The 15713-nt window shown below is 45.5% G+C and overlaps 1 protein-coding gene across 3 annotated transcripts in view; it reads left to right on the top strand.

Annotated features, from left to right (window-relative positions):
- immp2l (inner mitochondrial membrane peptidase subunit 2) overlaps positions 1-15713 on the top strand; it is a 199879-nt gene that overhangs the window by 8819 nt on the left and 175347 nt on the right. Inside the window, exons 2-3 of one of the 3 annotated variants that reach the window (XM_085280976.1) lie at positions 3551-3678; positions 13955-14096. In XM_085280976.1, the coding sequence (XP_085137102.1) occupies positions 13962-14096 (135 nt within the window). In that variant the 5' untranslated portion in view covers positions 3551-3678; positions 13955-13961. Of the gene's footprint in view, positions 1-3550; positions 3679-3849; positions 4047-13954; positions 14097-15713 lie in introns of those variants that run through there. The other 2 variants (XM_085280977.1, XM_085280974.1) reach the window with 2 other exon arrangements.

Raw genomic sequence — 15713 nt, 5'->3', positions numbered from 1 at the left:
TGGCAACAGTGGGAAGGAAAAACTCCCTTTTAACAGGAAGAAACCTCCAGCAGAACCAGGCTCAGGGAGGGGCGGGGCCATCTGCTGTGATTGGTTGGGGTGAGAGAAACCTAGGTCTTACTGTAATGATCATAGCAGGTGTTCAGTAGAGCAGATGTTTGGTGCTGACACTGGAGCTGCTTTATTTCCTGTTCCAGGGCAGGTTGTTCCTGTTGCGCATTAGAGAGGTCAGTGGGAGGAGTCATCTGTGGGAGCCACACTCTCAGGCTTCAGACTCTAAATGCCCAGTTTTTCTGTTCTTGAATCTGTGTGATGTCATAGAGAGCAGATTGCCCTAATATGGTCATGTCAGACGGCCACCCTGACTGTGAACGCAGAAGCCCCGCCCACTTCTATGTGAGCATTTAGGAATACAAATAAGGAGGCTTACATAAGTCAACTTCAAATATTTATGCATTTCATATTTCAGAGGGAAAATGACAGAAACTGCTTGGCTAAATATGACTCCACCCACCAGCTTCTGGTCAGCTGACAGGTGCAGCAGGTGTAGGTGACATGTGGTGTAGATGTGCGTCCTGGTTGCGTTGCTGCAGTGTGATGTGGCGGTGGGAGGAGTCGTGCTGTTCCGTGGTGTTTGCTGCTAAACGGCCTCAGCAGGGAGGAAGATAAACTTTTTTTTCACCCCCAGCTCACGAAAGCTTTGGGGAAAGAAACCCACATTTCACCCGAAATATCGCACTCGGGAGGAGATGTCTCATTTGTTCTCTTCTAAGTGCTGTCATTTGTGATTTTTGCTGTCGTTTCTCTTGACAAGTGCATTTTGACACCTGCTATTTGGTTCATAACAAGCCTGTGAAGCAGCCACAAGGAGAAAGATGTGCAGTGCTGCCTCGGCCAGGTTATTTCGGTGTAATTTCTGTGCTGTCGAGTGGCTTTCAGCCTGTATTTGTGTTCCAGAGTGGCTGCCGGAGCTAATGACTGCATCGCTGGTGGGCCAAACTGCCCATTAGTCCTCCAAGGTGAGCGGAAGCAGGCATTTTTGTAATGCTTTCCCTGCTGCCGTTGCCTAAAAAGCCGCGTCTGATGTTCTGCATGAGAGACAAATCCCATTTGTGTCCCGGGCAGTGGGCCTGGATCCGCCCAGCTTACAGTCAACACTGACACCCGTCCAGTAATCACCTTAGTTTTGGCTGAGCGAGCACGGCGAGGCTCGGCGGGCTGGAGATGAATAAATATTCAGTGATAAGGTTAAAGAGATTATCTGGCGGATGACTTATTTCATATAAGTACCTCATACAAAGTCAGAGCAAATGTCAAAGTTGTCGAGGGGGGGCTTTTAGTTGGCCCTCTAAATGCGGGCATAAGGGTGCTTGTGTGTGTTTGCCGGTCACAGACTTTGTTGTGGAGCTCAGAGTCTGGTCTGTTACAGGATATATGGGCATCAGATGTGCTGTGGATGATCTGGGTCCACACAAGATCGATGTTTGTCTTCCTGGTGACCTTTCCTTGAGATCTTAGCTGCTTGGACTTGGTGAACATCACCTACCAGTGTGGGGATAAACCCCTAAACTGCCTGTTCTCTTACAACCATTACCACACTATAAAATATTTTCAGTTTTACTTGTTTATTGATTTTTTGTGCAACTTTGAAAGCAGAAAATTCCCCTCCTGTGTAAAGCGTCTTCTTTTGAAGAGTCGGTGCCCCGTTATTAAAGTTGCTACCAGAAGAACTCCCCACAACAGAAGCTGTCTGATAAAGTGAAGCAGGCTGAAAGATCTCCACCAGCAGCACATCACGCCACGATCTAAAGAACCAGCTGAGAACCAAAGTCAGTGACATCATCAGTCTGAAAGGTCACAGAACCACAGTGAGAGCCGTTATCTACACATGGAGGACGCTGGAACGGTGCTGAACCTTCGCCATCGACGACGTCAGAGGTCATGATTCAACCACAAGAAAGAGAAGAAATGGCTCCATGGGAGAGTTTAAGGAGAAAACCACTGCTGACCAAAAAGATCACATCTGCCAGAAAACATCTGGATCATCCCAAAGAGTGTTTGAGCCCCGTCACATCTGATGAGAGATCATCACAGCAGCGGCAGACACGGTGGTGGTCTCGCTGTAACTGAGGGAACCATGAATCGACCAGAAAACCCTGACGGAGGATGTCCGCGCATCAGTTCATGCCATGAAGCTCAAGAGCACTCGGGCAGCAGGACAATGATGCAGATGAATTTGGAGTTGTCAGCACTAAATCAGACTGAGATGCTTCATGTTGGAAAACCCTCCAATGTGTCTGAATTCAAACACACCATCAGGTGACCTCCATGTGTATGTATCGCCAAAGGATGGACTCTTTCATATGATACTAATGTTTAGGGCTGCTCGATTATTTTCACTGATATTGAGATCTCGATTATTTGACGATATTTATTTAACAATAACAATGTGTTGAATAATGACTTTAAAAAATAACATAAAACAGTGCAAATACTGATAACAGTGCAAATGTTTCCACACCACTGAAGTTTTTGTTACCTCTCTTCTCAACCAACAGCAGTCACTCTCCTCTCCTAATAACTTCTGCTGAGCTTTCCAAGCTTCCCTCAGGTCCTCTTAATCAGCGGTCCCCAACCCCCGGGCCTCGGACCGGTAGCGGTCCGTGAGTCGTTTGGTACCGGGCCGCGAGAGTTGAGGCTCAGGTGTGAAATGTATAGTTTTCAGGGTTTTTATCGGTTTCCAGCGTTATTTAGTTATTGTTTTTATCGTTAACTCGGTTTTCCTGGGTCTTTTCACGTGTGTTATGAATAAATCTTCTTTTTTTCGGTACCGGTACTAGTTTTATTTTGTTGTATTTATCCGCGACACCTTAAAGGCCGGTCCGTGAAAATATTGTCGGGCATAAACCGTCCGTGGTGCAAAAAAGGTTGGAGACCGCTGCTCTTAATTGTTGTGACGCGTGTTCGAAATGCAGAGAGCTGCGCTCGATTTGCCACACGGAGCAGCGCGAGAGTAAAGCACGAGGGAGGGGCTAATAATCGGCTCAGTCATTTTTAATGATCGCTGAAAGCCCAGATCGTAATCGAGATTAAAATTCGATTAATCGAGCAGCCCTACTAATGTTTCACAGACCCGTTGGCATGGAAGTGTATCAGATTAAAATACGACGAGGACATTCATGCACGCTTTTATTTTTTTGGTTCATGATGTTTCACCATCAAAATGAAATGTTGTCTTTTTCAAAGGACCTGATTAAAAAAAGACAAATCTGCAGACCACACTGTTTCCCATGATGACACGTTAAATGAACAATATCCAGGTGAATCTGTTTCACATCGAGACCTGGGCGGTGTAGCTTCAGCTGTGTGGCTGCAAACAGTTTAACACGTCCACGTCGAGCACTGAGAGGACTTGAAGCAATAAAGTTTCAGATGCATTATTAACAGACGTGGCTTAAATTAAGTGTAACAATGCTGTGAGTGCACAGCAGCTTCCTGTTTACAGTGTTCAGCTGTCGTCATGACGAAGAGTATGTCGCTGTTTTTACAGGATAACGAAGGTTCGCTTGTTTGAGAGTCTGCTGACATCTTTCCCGTGAAGACGGAGAGATGAAGAAGAGCTTCGTCTGCAGAGGAAGAAATGGCTGATGAGTCTGGTCGCTGTGGACTACCCTGCTGGTAATTATGGGATGTCTGCTGGAAGTCTCAGAGATATGATGAGGGGAAAATCCATTCGGTGTCCATCTCGTCCTTTGGGGGACAGGTGGAGGTGAACGCTGGGTCGCAGGCAGACCGTGACATTTGCGGGCGCTCTGGGCTCTACGTCCTCCTGAAGAGGAAGCTTCTCGTCTGTCCCCACTTTAAAGGACGACTTCCTGCATCTGTTGTTTTCCTGTAGAAGAAGAGACAAAGAGTTGGAGACAGAAATGGTTAAAAACAAACTCATGGGAAGGCGTCATGGTGGGATACTGAGACGGTGACATTTGAGGCTCGTTGTTGATGGAAGTGGAAATTACACGGTTAAACTTTTGGTGAATCCAGACGTGGTGAGTCATCTCATGACTTTCACAAGAGTGATAACGTTCATGTCAGAGTTTTGCGTCTCTATAGAAGTTACGTCTTTCCTTTTGTTCAGCTGCTCTGCAATTACAGCGTCTCGGAGAGAAAGGCCCTTTTCATGTAACGACTACAGCCTGGAGGTGTCTGGGAGGAGAGTGGCTTTCTGGGGTGAATCCTCCTCTTTGCTGAGGTCCTGCATCACAGAAGGGCCACGCTGGTCTGAGTGGAGCCTTTAGGACCCCAGTGAGCTCAGTCTGTGGGTGGTGCTGGGTGCTTTGACTCCACAACGACAGCACAGCTGCTTGTCGATTGTCCAGATAAGGAGAGCTGACACAGTTTGTGAAGCTCTGATCAGAAGAACACATCTGGGCGGCCGTGCCTGCTGCAGCCATGTCCTCCATCTCAAAGGATATTCCTTTAAACGTGTGTCTGTGTTTATTCATCTTCAAGGCCGACCTGTAACAGCTGACCGTCTGTTATCAGTTGTTGCCACACCCATAGATAAGGTTCGCCCTCTTCCACATCCTCGTATTATGACGTGACCTGCGTTTGTTTAGGTTTTTGTTGTTGCTGAGCAGACGACACCCTGCATGCTGCATGTGAAAGCAGCAGAGGTTTTACATGCGCTGACTGTGCGCTCTTCTTTCTCTTTATTACAGATCAGAACGTATCGAATGCACATGCTGGGGGCAGTTTGTAAGCAGGGGGAAAGCTAGCACTCACTGAATCCTACAGTTTGATGAATAAAGAGTTTCTCTTTCAGTCTTCTGGTTGTGCAGATGAACACACTCCATGGTTTTATTCTTGGTTCTGCTAGAGCAGCTTTGCACGAGTCAGATTATCAAAATAATCTCTCTTTATCTCATTCTGCACCTTTGTATCTGAAGCCATCAGGCACGCCTGGTCTTCATATCCTCGAGGGGAAAAGGGAAAAGCCAATCCTTGCTTTTGAAGGTTGTTAATCCAGTTAACCCTGGAAACAGAGCCGCTCAGATCACCCTGACATCATGCCTGTGACGAGTGGACGGACACTTCTGCACTCATATTTGAGATGTCTAATGATTCCATATCCACAAGTCGTACAGGATGTAAATCTCTCCTGTTACAAGTGTAGTAAAAAGGTTCTGTGTAGCTTCAGGGAACCAAATGTAGATCGAATAGAAAGCGCTGGACGGGCTCATTAATGTCAGATGTTACAGATGTTATCAGTACGGCTCCTTTTCTTCCCCTCAGCAACAGCAGATCATTTCTTTGCCGTGAACTCTGGCAGCTGACTGCTGTTATTTGTGGTTTGTTTGGTCGCGTAATAATAATGAAAAAAAGGAGTTTACTGGCAGGAAATGCATGAAATCAATCGACGGTGCACACAGATGTCTGAGATATCGTTCTCACACTGGCCTCATGCTCGGATGATTTCAGAGGCAGCTCTGCAGATTGACGCGTTTGTGTTAATAAATGGATTTTGCTGTACAGGCCGGCGTGAGGTTTGTCCCCCTGCGGCCTGATTAGCTGCATCTCAGACATTCTTTTATTGTTGGGTTGATATTTACTTTCATCACCTGCAGGCTCATAATATCACTGATGTCACTAACACTGGTGGCATTGATTGGCTGTTGAGCCAGAGGGACCCACAGCACAGTGTTACGGGTGCAGGTTTACAGAGAGCACAAAGTGTGCAGTAATTAAAACTCATCTCGGCTGCCTCGGGCATCCTTCTTCATCACCCGGATCCTCCCTCAGCACCACAGCCCTCTCTTTCCTACACCTCCATCATACTTAGCTGTGGGTCAGAGCTTCTCCACGGCCCCCCTCCCGCTTCCCCTGTAAAGCCCAGAACTGCTGCGGAGGCAGAAGTGGAAGCTGGTTTGTGGGGAAATCTCCCAGCGGCTGGCTGTAATCAGCGTTCCTGCTGCCTTGCTGCATCCTCCCCTGTGGATTTATCGGTCTGGAAAAGCTTTGGGACGCTAACATTAGTCACTGGCTGAGATGGAGTCCAGCCCAGAGACCCAGAAATTCAATTTTAGCAATTGGAGCAAAAGCACAGCACAATGTCTCGGCTTGATAGCGGCTGATATGCTGACCTCAGGTCTGCTCCGGGGCTCACCGCTCGCTGAATCTGAAAGCGAGCGGTGTATCGGGCTCATCTGAATAAATTGAAGCGCTTAGTGGAATTGGGTTTGTTGAACTCCTGACGGATCTCTGAGAAGCTGCTTTTCGACATAAAGAGGCGTCCCCGAGCACACACGGAGCATCGCTCTCTGACTCTTGTTGCTCTTTGAAAGCAGCAGCCTTTGTTTCGTGCCCGCTGCAGTCTAATAACCCCAATAAGTGTTTGTTTATGGTAACCTGCCTGGTCTGTTGCCGCGGCTCCTTACAGAGCTCCTTCTGCATGTCGGGCACCGCCACGAATGCCAATGCGACGGAGAGATGTGCCGCGTTAACTCGTTTGTCACCGCGTCAACAATATTAATGCCTTCCCTACAGACTTGATAAAGACCGCTCCCCCGGTGGAGTTTAATGTGCTGGAGTGCAGTTGTCACCACGGCGGCGTGGACACCGGGTTCCTCAGACGGGCCCCGGGAACCACAAACCTCTCGTTCTCTTTAAGCCAGACGTCTTCATGCTGCAAGATCTTTGTTTTTGAAGCTTCAGCTTTAGTTTTCATGTAAAAGGAGCTAAAAAAGTCGCGTTGGCCAACAGCAAAGAAAGGACAGAGAAATGGTATTTTGCCAATATTTTTCAGATTTGGTGTTTTTTTTTTTTCTCCAAATTCACTCAGAATAAGAACTGAAACTGTTGACAAGTGTGGCTCAGGATGCAGATTTTACATTTTTGTGTTGTTATTACGCCTGCTTTTGATAAATTACTGAAAAATGTCTGAGAATGAGGCGAGACAAGCGAGAACTTGACAGCCACTCGCAGCTTGTTTTAAGAGCTCTTTGTTAGTAGGCCTGTATTTATCTGAGTTTTCTACCCATGAAAAGCAGCTGTGAGAATGTACAGTGTGTGTGGAGAGTCCTTCCTTTTATTAAATGTGTCATAATCAAAAGACGCGATTATTGATTGTAGTAGCTCATCACAGCTGCTGATGCTGAGGTTGTGGAGAGGCTTTAGGGGATGTTCTTGACCATAAACTGTGATCTGAGCCTCAAGCTGATGCTGCTACCAAACAGACTGCAAGATTTTTAAATCCCTGGTAGCCCTTCGGGCCGGCACTCTTCAGTTTTTGGTAGCCCAAAATAAATTTAAGTAGCCCGCATAAAAAAGAGCAATTTATTTTTATGTTTTGTTTCCTGTTTTGTTTCCGTTACAATATTATACATTAAAGTATAATATTGTAACGGAAACAAAAATTTATCACAAAATAGTTAAAATACAAATCACAACATTGTATAAAAATTACAGTCATCAACTCAAATACTTGGTTCTCATTGAACAGACATTTCTATGAACTTGTAAGAACTGTGTAGGACATGAATCAGTCTGTGTCAGAGCCTGAATCTGACATTTCCACTGGAGTCACGGGTAAGAGGCAAGTGGAACCAAGATCGAGGCCGTTTGCTTTGTGAAGTTTGCAAAGACTGCTACATTGTGCCAGTGGTAGTTCACTCTTTGCAACATAGTAGCTGTTCTAAACAGATTTTCAGGTTTATTTTTAGTCTGTTTTTTGCAATTGGAGTTTGTTCTGGGAAAGATATTGCAGACTGAGCAATAATGCATTTCTAATGGGTTCTGATGGGGTCTTCCTTAAAATTACTGGTCCCAGTAACAAAGGCACTTGTTGACTCCGAAATCGAATGAAACTCACAACACACCTGGCAGAACATCATGTTATTTAGCTCGTCATATTGCAGCCACAGAAACTCTTTTGTCCATGAAACCATAAAGCTGCACTTTCTTTTTGCCTTATAGTCTGATTTGTCATAACTTCTCCGTTTTGTGGTAAGCTTTTCTTTGGCTGTCACTTCTTCACCCCGACCTGTCTTATTTGGCTCAGCAGAACTAAAATATATATCCTGCTGCTTTTACACACACACTCACATAAGCTCAGCGATTCTCTGCGCGATCAACCTCTCATATGTTTAAGCTGCGGGAGATTTCACTTGTCATGTTTGCATAGTAAGCTAACGATTAATAAGACGATGTCAGAGGAATTGGTGCACAAATTATCATCACTCACAGATCAGTGCTGTCGCTCTCTATACACAGTTCGCACGATTGCAAAGTGAAAGCAAAAAAACAAGCGCAAATTCAAACGCGATTTCAATATGTCACATATTGACAGTGGCTCACCGATGCCAATGACATAATTACCCAGCTACATTTCTGAAAGAATGCAAAAGCATTGACATATATTTTTCCTACAATAGCCCGACGGGCAGGACAGAGATAGATTTTGGTAGCCCGACTGGAAAAATCGCTAGCTCCGGGACGTCGGGCTAGCGATTTTGTGAGCCCCGAGTTCCTATGAATAAATGTGCGTTCCCAGCCGGTTGGCCGGCGCTTGCTGGGTGAAACCAGTCTCAGAGGTCGGACAAGCGACTGTTTTTACGCGTTATCGTTAGCAACAACCACGGTAAACCCAGCGTGTGGCTCCGCCGTCCGCTTGTTTATTTTCCACATAAACCTTTCACAATAAAGCTGAAGATTCTGTTGAGATTTTTCAAAATAAACTGAAATGATGACAAACACAAAGACCAGTCCAAACAAATCGAGGACCTTGTTCCTAAACGAGTGGCTCCCTCTGCAGCACGGACATGGTTTGGTTATAAAAAGTCTGACGTGGACCAGAAAACTGTACGATGTAATTTATTCAGGAAAGCCGTCCCCACCTCAGACTCAAACACGACAAACCTCTTCACCCACCTACGCAAGAATCACGTGACAGCGTGGAGAGGGTTTACGCACGGGAAGCAACAAAGAGCCGTCAGGTGCTCCAAATAAACCTTAGACTCAACGTTAGAGCAGGCTTTTCCTCGCAGCACGCCGTGTAATAAATCCTCACAAAGACAACGGCGGCTGTTACAACTTATGTGTAAAAATGTATCGTTTCATGCATCGGTCAAAAAACTCGACTCCAGGTACACGACGCCCAGCTGGGAACACTTCTTCTTATATCGGGATTTGAGATTTTAGTCATATCGCACAGCCCTATCTCATATGTCTCAAATAAAGACGATATTCCCAGACACAGCACAGCACGTGCTCTGAAGAGTCGAATGTTTCAAGTATTTTGACAGTTTGCACGTTTTCAGCATTAATTGACAGAAACTTTGGTGCTACTTTGTTAAAATGATGAAGCTGAAAAGTTTTGTGCCCACGTCCGTGAGCTATAAGCTTCTCGTGACTGTTAAACGCTCTTTTGCTGGAAAGCTGCAGAACTCAGTGAAGGCGCTGAATTATTGATAATATGCATTTTTTAAATTAAAAACCCAGAAAGAAGAGTAGTTTGGGGGCGTCTTCCTATTAAAAGGAGCTGTATATTATGATGTGGACATTTAGCTAACAAGGGGAGAAGCTCATTTTTCATTTACCCGTCACTTTGATGTGGGCCTCGCTGTGTCAGCCATTTAAATGTGCCGACAGGAAACCGTGGGAAACTAGGTCGTTTTAATGCGAGCGCCGCGTGGCTTCGAGGTGTCGGCGCAGAAACGATTGGACCGTAAAAGCGAGCGGAAACCTTGAAGCTTCCTCTGATCATTCGCTCTGTGGGTGAATTATGCGGCCGGCTGCATGGACGTGTAATGGCAATATGTTCACGTCAGGATGGATTGTTATGGTAGGATGGATTTTCTGCACCGGCGCCGGAGTTTCCTCCCTGCAGCACATGGCGGGTGACTGATGTCTTACAAAGCCCGGTGGAGGCAGACCGCCGTGGTTAATAAGATGTAACGTACACGGAGGCCGTGGACGCTCCTTTATGTGAGGAGGCTGCAGCTCTGTGGCTGCTGCTCTTTACGTTGCCCGAGAAGTGTCCAAGCAGTCTCTTACTGTTAGACGCTGCTATTCTCATCATGTCTCACCTGTTCTTGATTATCCTCCATCCTCCTTTCCCAGGTTCCTGCTCTGTCACTCCAACCCTCTGCGTGCCATCAATCTTTTCCGTGGTCTTCGTCGTTCCTCCTCCCTCGCAGCCGTCTCCATTTTCCAGTCATCGCTCCTCCTTTCAGAGTTCCTTCTCTCACCTTTACACTCCTGCCCTTCCTTTCTCTCTCGCTGCCTCCTACGATGCCTTCCCCCTCTCCTCTTCATCTGTGTGCCAGCAGTAGCACCACCGCCGCCCTGTTGGCCAACAGCACTGGACAAAGTTAGCCTGACTCTTTCCACATTTCCCAAATACACCAGATCTAAAAGTCGCTGCCTAACTGTGAAGCACAAACCCAGCTGTGAACACGATGATGTGACTGACAGCATTTCCATCTCCAGCACTTCTGTGAAATGATTTCTGTGATGTGCATGGGGCAGGTGCTGCAGAGAGCCGAGCTGCTGCTCTGCTCGTTTCTCACTATCAGGGGACAAATAAAGCTAGCAATTCCCCAAATGCTCCAGTAGTCCTTTAGCCTGAGTCAAGAACTGACCTTATTGTGTAATTTATAAATGTACATGTAATTATTTTATCGTCCGGTTGAGCTTCTCGGGGTTGTACAGTGTGCCTGCTGTCAGTATTTGTCTCCATGGCTGCAGACAGATTTCCCTCAGGGAGAAATCGAGTTAAACCTGAATGTTGTCCAAACACCAAATACACCTGTGGGTTGTTGTCCGTCCTGCTCCACCGTGTTTCCCTTTGTCAATGCGCTGCTGGTAAAACCCTATCAGCCCTATTCTGCTGATGGCTGTTTAGCCTCTGATTAGTTAACTGTCAGCGCCCAGTGACAGCAAACAGCCACCTTTTAAACCGCTTCATGGAACGGGCAGCATAGTTTTCATAAATTGCATAGTTACGTCACATATATAAGAGACGTTTCACCCCAATATTTAATAGACTTTTCTGTGAGTTTCGGACGTATTGGCTGTAGGTACGTCTCCCTTCTCTACAATATAATGAAGCTAAATTGCTGTTGCTGTGTGCTGCCCAGCAGCATGACCACCAAACACGACTCGGTTACTCCGAAAAAGCTGTAAAAAAAAAAGCTTGAAAGTTAAACTTGAGCTACATGAACATCAAACACACTGTTTGCCCGTTTGGTCTGTGCGTCCCTGCAGACCTGCTGATCAGGTTGATGTTGTGGCTCTGTGAGCTGCAGGGATGCTGGCTGCAGGTCGAGAATCGGTTCGTGTACCGCTGCGCTCGCCCAGCACTGAAAAGCAGCAGCTGCAGTCCAGAGGTTGGAAGTCCGCAGACCTGACGAGCCAGCTCGTTAGTCCGTCTGCAGCAACCACAGTGCGATTCTGTTAGAACCTGAGTCTCCCTTAAACATCTCCTGCAGGTTTTTCTGTCTTCTTTGCTGCAAACTGCTTAAACTGGAACTCGAGTGCAAGTTTGCAAGCGAGATGATGGCAGTTTGTTTACTTCCACCTACAACTTGGATTCTTCTGTGTGGAGCCAAGAAATCAGTTTTTCTTGGGAGCGTTTCATACTAACAGGGTTTCTGCAGTCTGTCTGCTGGTATGTTGGGAAAGTGTTCCTGCGCCTCTTCGCCTCACAGTACTGAAAAAGCTTCCTGGTATTGACATGCAGTATGCTGGTAAACTGCCACGTTGCATTGAGACGTTGAATTAGAGGGAGAAACAGATTAGCTTTTTTAATCCCTGAATGTGTTCACGCGGCCTCGCCGACACTCTCTGAAAGCGTGGAGGCAGAGTACAGTGTGCTTTGATGATGTTTCATCTGAATTCTTGTGATGTGGAGGTAATAGCTGTGGCAGATCTCCAGAGTGAGGACGGCCGATGTGGAGGCGAGGCTGTTAGCTGTTAGCCGAAGGCAGCGGTGCATGGCTGCCGCCGCCGCCGCCAGCTGCTCGGTCATTTCACGCCTGTCTGGGCTTCCTGGAGCGCACCAGCAGAGTGGATGAAAAACTCTGTCAGGAGGGGAACAGGCTCAGCGTGATGTGTTTTCAGCGTTCGCTGTCGCCAAACCTGCGATAAGAACTCGCAAAAGGACGACTTAATATAAGATAAGATAAGATAGAACTTTATTAATCCCTCGGGTGGGTTCCTCTGGGAAATTCGACTTCTTTCTGTGGCGCGTTTTCGTCAGTCAGGGTCGTTGGTTTACCCGCAGCAGGCAGGGCCGTCTCTTAATTTGGAAAGTATAACACATTTTTCTAAAGAATGCAAGCAGCAACCATTTAGATCAGGTTTCACACACACGACTCCAAATATCATATAACGTTTCAAATATAATGGTTAAGGCAGATTTTAGATGAATATTTGTCTCCACCAGCAGCTCGAGTCTTTGTGCTTTTCACTTTAATGGCGCACAAAAGCATCAGTATCAAACATTGCAGAACAGCACTACCCCGTGTTGTGTGCTGCGGGGCTCATTGTTCTTGCATCTTTATGACCTGTTGCATGTTTGTTTCCAGTCCTGCTGCAGGTTTCATCTGCATGAGTGCTTCTGCTTGATGCTTTCAGACAGTTTTGGATGTATAACTGGATATGTGCATGACCTGGGCACAAGCATTGTTACAACAGCTTTACTTATTGTAAGAATGCTTCTTGTCAGTGACTCTTGTGCGACTGGAAACCTCCCTCTTGTTTCGTTTATCAACATTTTCTAAATTGCCTGATTTGCATTTTCTTTGTCACAAACTACAATTTTGGTTTTTGCAAATCTTTTTGATCTATGAAACCTTCACCACATTTTTTCTTGTTAATTGAGAATTTTGATGCCATTTTCCCTTGAATTTCATGCTCCCCTAATGTGATGTCAGTCATGTGGAAAACATCCATTTTCAGGTCAATGACTGATTTCAGTGTATCTGAAAGGTTTCACATGTACTTTTCACTTAACACACCTTATTTACCTTTTTGCTTCCAGGTCTTTCTCTTAGGGGTGGGGAAAAAATCGATTCTGTGTAGTATCGTGATATTCTGTTTGCTACTAATGTATCGATACAGGGACAGCAGAAATCGATATTTTGTTACAAAAAAGGTTTCTGTGCTCTGACTTCAGAGCATGTTATGGAAGCCCGTTTCCGCCACTAAAAAAAAAAAAAGGATCCATAACTCGAAATTTTGAGTTATTATCTCAAAATTCAGAGTTATTTTAACTCAAAATTTTGATTTATTAACTCAAAATTTTGAGAAAAGCAACTCAAAATTTCGAGTTAGCGCTGCCAATCAGTAATCTACGTGAATGACGTCATTTCCTTGTTACCCGGAAGCTGAAGCCCTCAGCTACAAATGCTACAGCTAAGCTACCGGCATTACATCCAGTCGTGAATGCACAGATTGCTGAGTGTTTTCAGCCTGGCTTCACAAATGATGAAATCCCCGTGTTATTAGCTGAATCACATGGTGTTGCTATCAGCAAACGTACTCGCATTCAGTTAAGTTGGACTAGACTGTAATACAAACCGTTCAGTTTGTCAACAATAAAACTGAAATGAGAGAAAGACTGAGTGCGAGACTTTGATATTAGATAAAATGAATATTGATAAAGTTTACCTTTATGTACAGAATCTGAATATCGCAAAATATTTTTAAAAATTGCAATAATATCGTATCGTGCGTTAAGTATTGTGATAATATCGTATCGTGGGATTTATGGTGATTCCCACCTCTACTTTCTCTGGTGTGTTTCTATTAATCTCCCACTGCTGCATTGCCCCGCCTCCCCGCAGAGATCAATAAAGTTTAATCTAACTTAGTCTAATCTGAGCGCTGTTTATTTTCCTGCGTGTTGTCGCGGTAACGTCGATTTCCCGCTCTCATGTTCTTCTTCCCTGTCCAGATCTGCGATGGCTCAGCAGGCCACGGCGGGGCGACGCTGCCTGCGAGCGTTCGTTAGCGGATTCTTTGTCGCCGTCCCCGTAACCGTCACCTTCCTCGATCGATTCGCCTACGTGGCACGAGTGGAGGGATCATCGATGCAGGTGAGATATCACAGCACATCCGCTTATCAGGGAGAAGCTCACAGCGTCTGCTCGCAGAGGTCAACGGGAGGGGAAGCCGCACTCTCTGGATGTCTGACTTTACAGATAAAGAGCAGGTCAGAGGTCGGAGCATCGTCACAGCGTGCTGAGGATTAGGAAGTATGAAGCCTGGAAAGCAGGTTTCTAACTGAAAACTCACTCCGGACCATTTTTTAGCTGGAAGCTGCTCACGTCCTGCTTACAGCCCAGATTCTGCGTTTCTCTTCTTCCTAGCACAGCGTCCAGTTTGGCAGCTGATGGCCGTAAAGTTTGAGTTTTAATAAGCATGAATTCAAATTTCAGTGACTCCAATAAGAAATGTAAATCTAAATGTTGGGTTTTATTTAAGCTTGACCTGTTCTGTGATTAATATCGCTGTTATATCAAAATGGTATTTTGTGTTATTGATCGTTACTGGGAGACAGATTCAGAATCGCTGCTTTATTCTCGTCGCGGTTTAAAACAAAGTTTCTAATGTTTTACATATCGAAACATGATGCAAATCATCTGGTTTGAATGCTGACACTTTTACACTCTGTCGTTATTTATGAAGCCAAACATAGAAGCAGGAAAGTGTGGAAAATGAAATACAGCGAGGAATTAAGAGGTCGGTTCATCAGCCGGTGCTGCTGATCACACGCTCACACCAAGGAAAAACATTCACCAGTCCTCCCAGGAGTGGACGTCCAAAAGCCAAGAGTCCCATCTGAGACTCCACAGCCTCAGTTTGCATGTTAAAGGTTAAAGGTCACGAAAGTATTTCGTGTTTGTAAGGTTTCTTTCATAAAAAGACAAGGAATTAAATAAATACAATGAACAGAAGATACGATCGTTAGAGTTTTTATGTTCTTTCAATGCAGGGTTTCATCAACTAACAAAATCCAGTTTTACACACAGTAAACATTCACTGTCAACATGACACACATGTAGAAAGAAACAGAACTGGCCAATGTGTGGCGTCAAATCCAAAATGAGCAAAATATTCCTCATTTCATTATTTAATCCTTCAGTGGAGTCATGCTCAGAAGTCTCCATCCACTCCTTGGCAAAGTGGTGACACATCTGAATTAGAGCCAAACTGTCAATGTTCAGGACCCACCCAGGATCAAGCCTGCTGTGGACTGGAATCTGCTGGAACACCAGTGTCACTTCCACAGTGAAGCCAGTCTCACATCTCCAAGGACTAAGAAAGAAGCTCCTGCTCCAAAATCAACGAGCTCAACTGAAATCTGCCCACATGGACGAGCCAAACGGCATCTGGAGAAAAGTTTGATGGTCAGACGAGACAAAGATGGAGCTGATTGGAGGAGCAAAGGTGAGGCTTTCAACCCTGAGAACACTGCAGCTGTGACGCATGGCGGTGGTAGCATCACGCTCTGGGCTGTTTCACTGCCAGTGGTGCAGGTACACAGTATAATGTTGGTGAAATCATGAAGAAAGAGGACTACATACACATTCTTCTATGTATTCTTTAAATACATTGAAGGTTGAACCTTGGATGTAGTTGGGTGTTCCTGCAGGACAACGATCCCGAACAACCATCAAAACTGATTTTGGAATGAAAGCAGAATAACATCA

The sequence above is a fragment of the Mchenga conophoros genome, linkage group LG7 (genome assembly GCF_057382185.1).
Source record: "Mchenga conophoros isolate Kocher_MC1m ecotype Shallow Benthic linkage group LG7, M_conophoros_male_GT1.1, whole genome shotgun sequence".
NCBI classification, from domain to species: domain Eukaryota; kingdom Metazoa; phylum Chordata; class Actinopteri; order Cichliformes; family Cichlidae; genus Mchenga; species Mchenga conophoros.
Note: the sequence above shows the minus strand (reverse complement) of the source record. Positions and strands in the feature narration are given on the sequence as shown.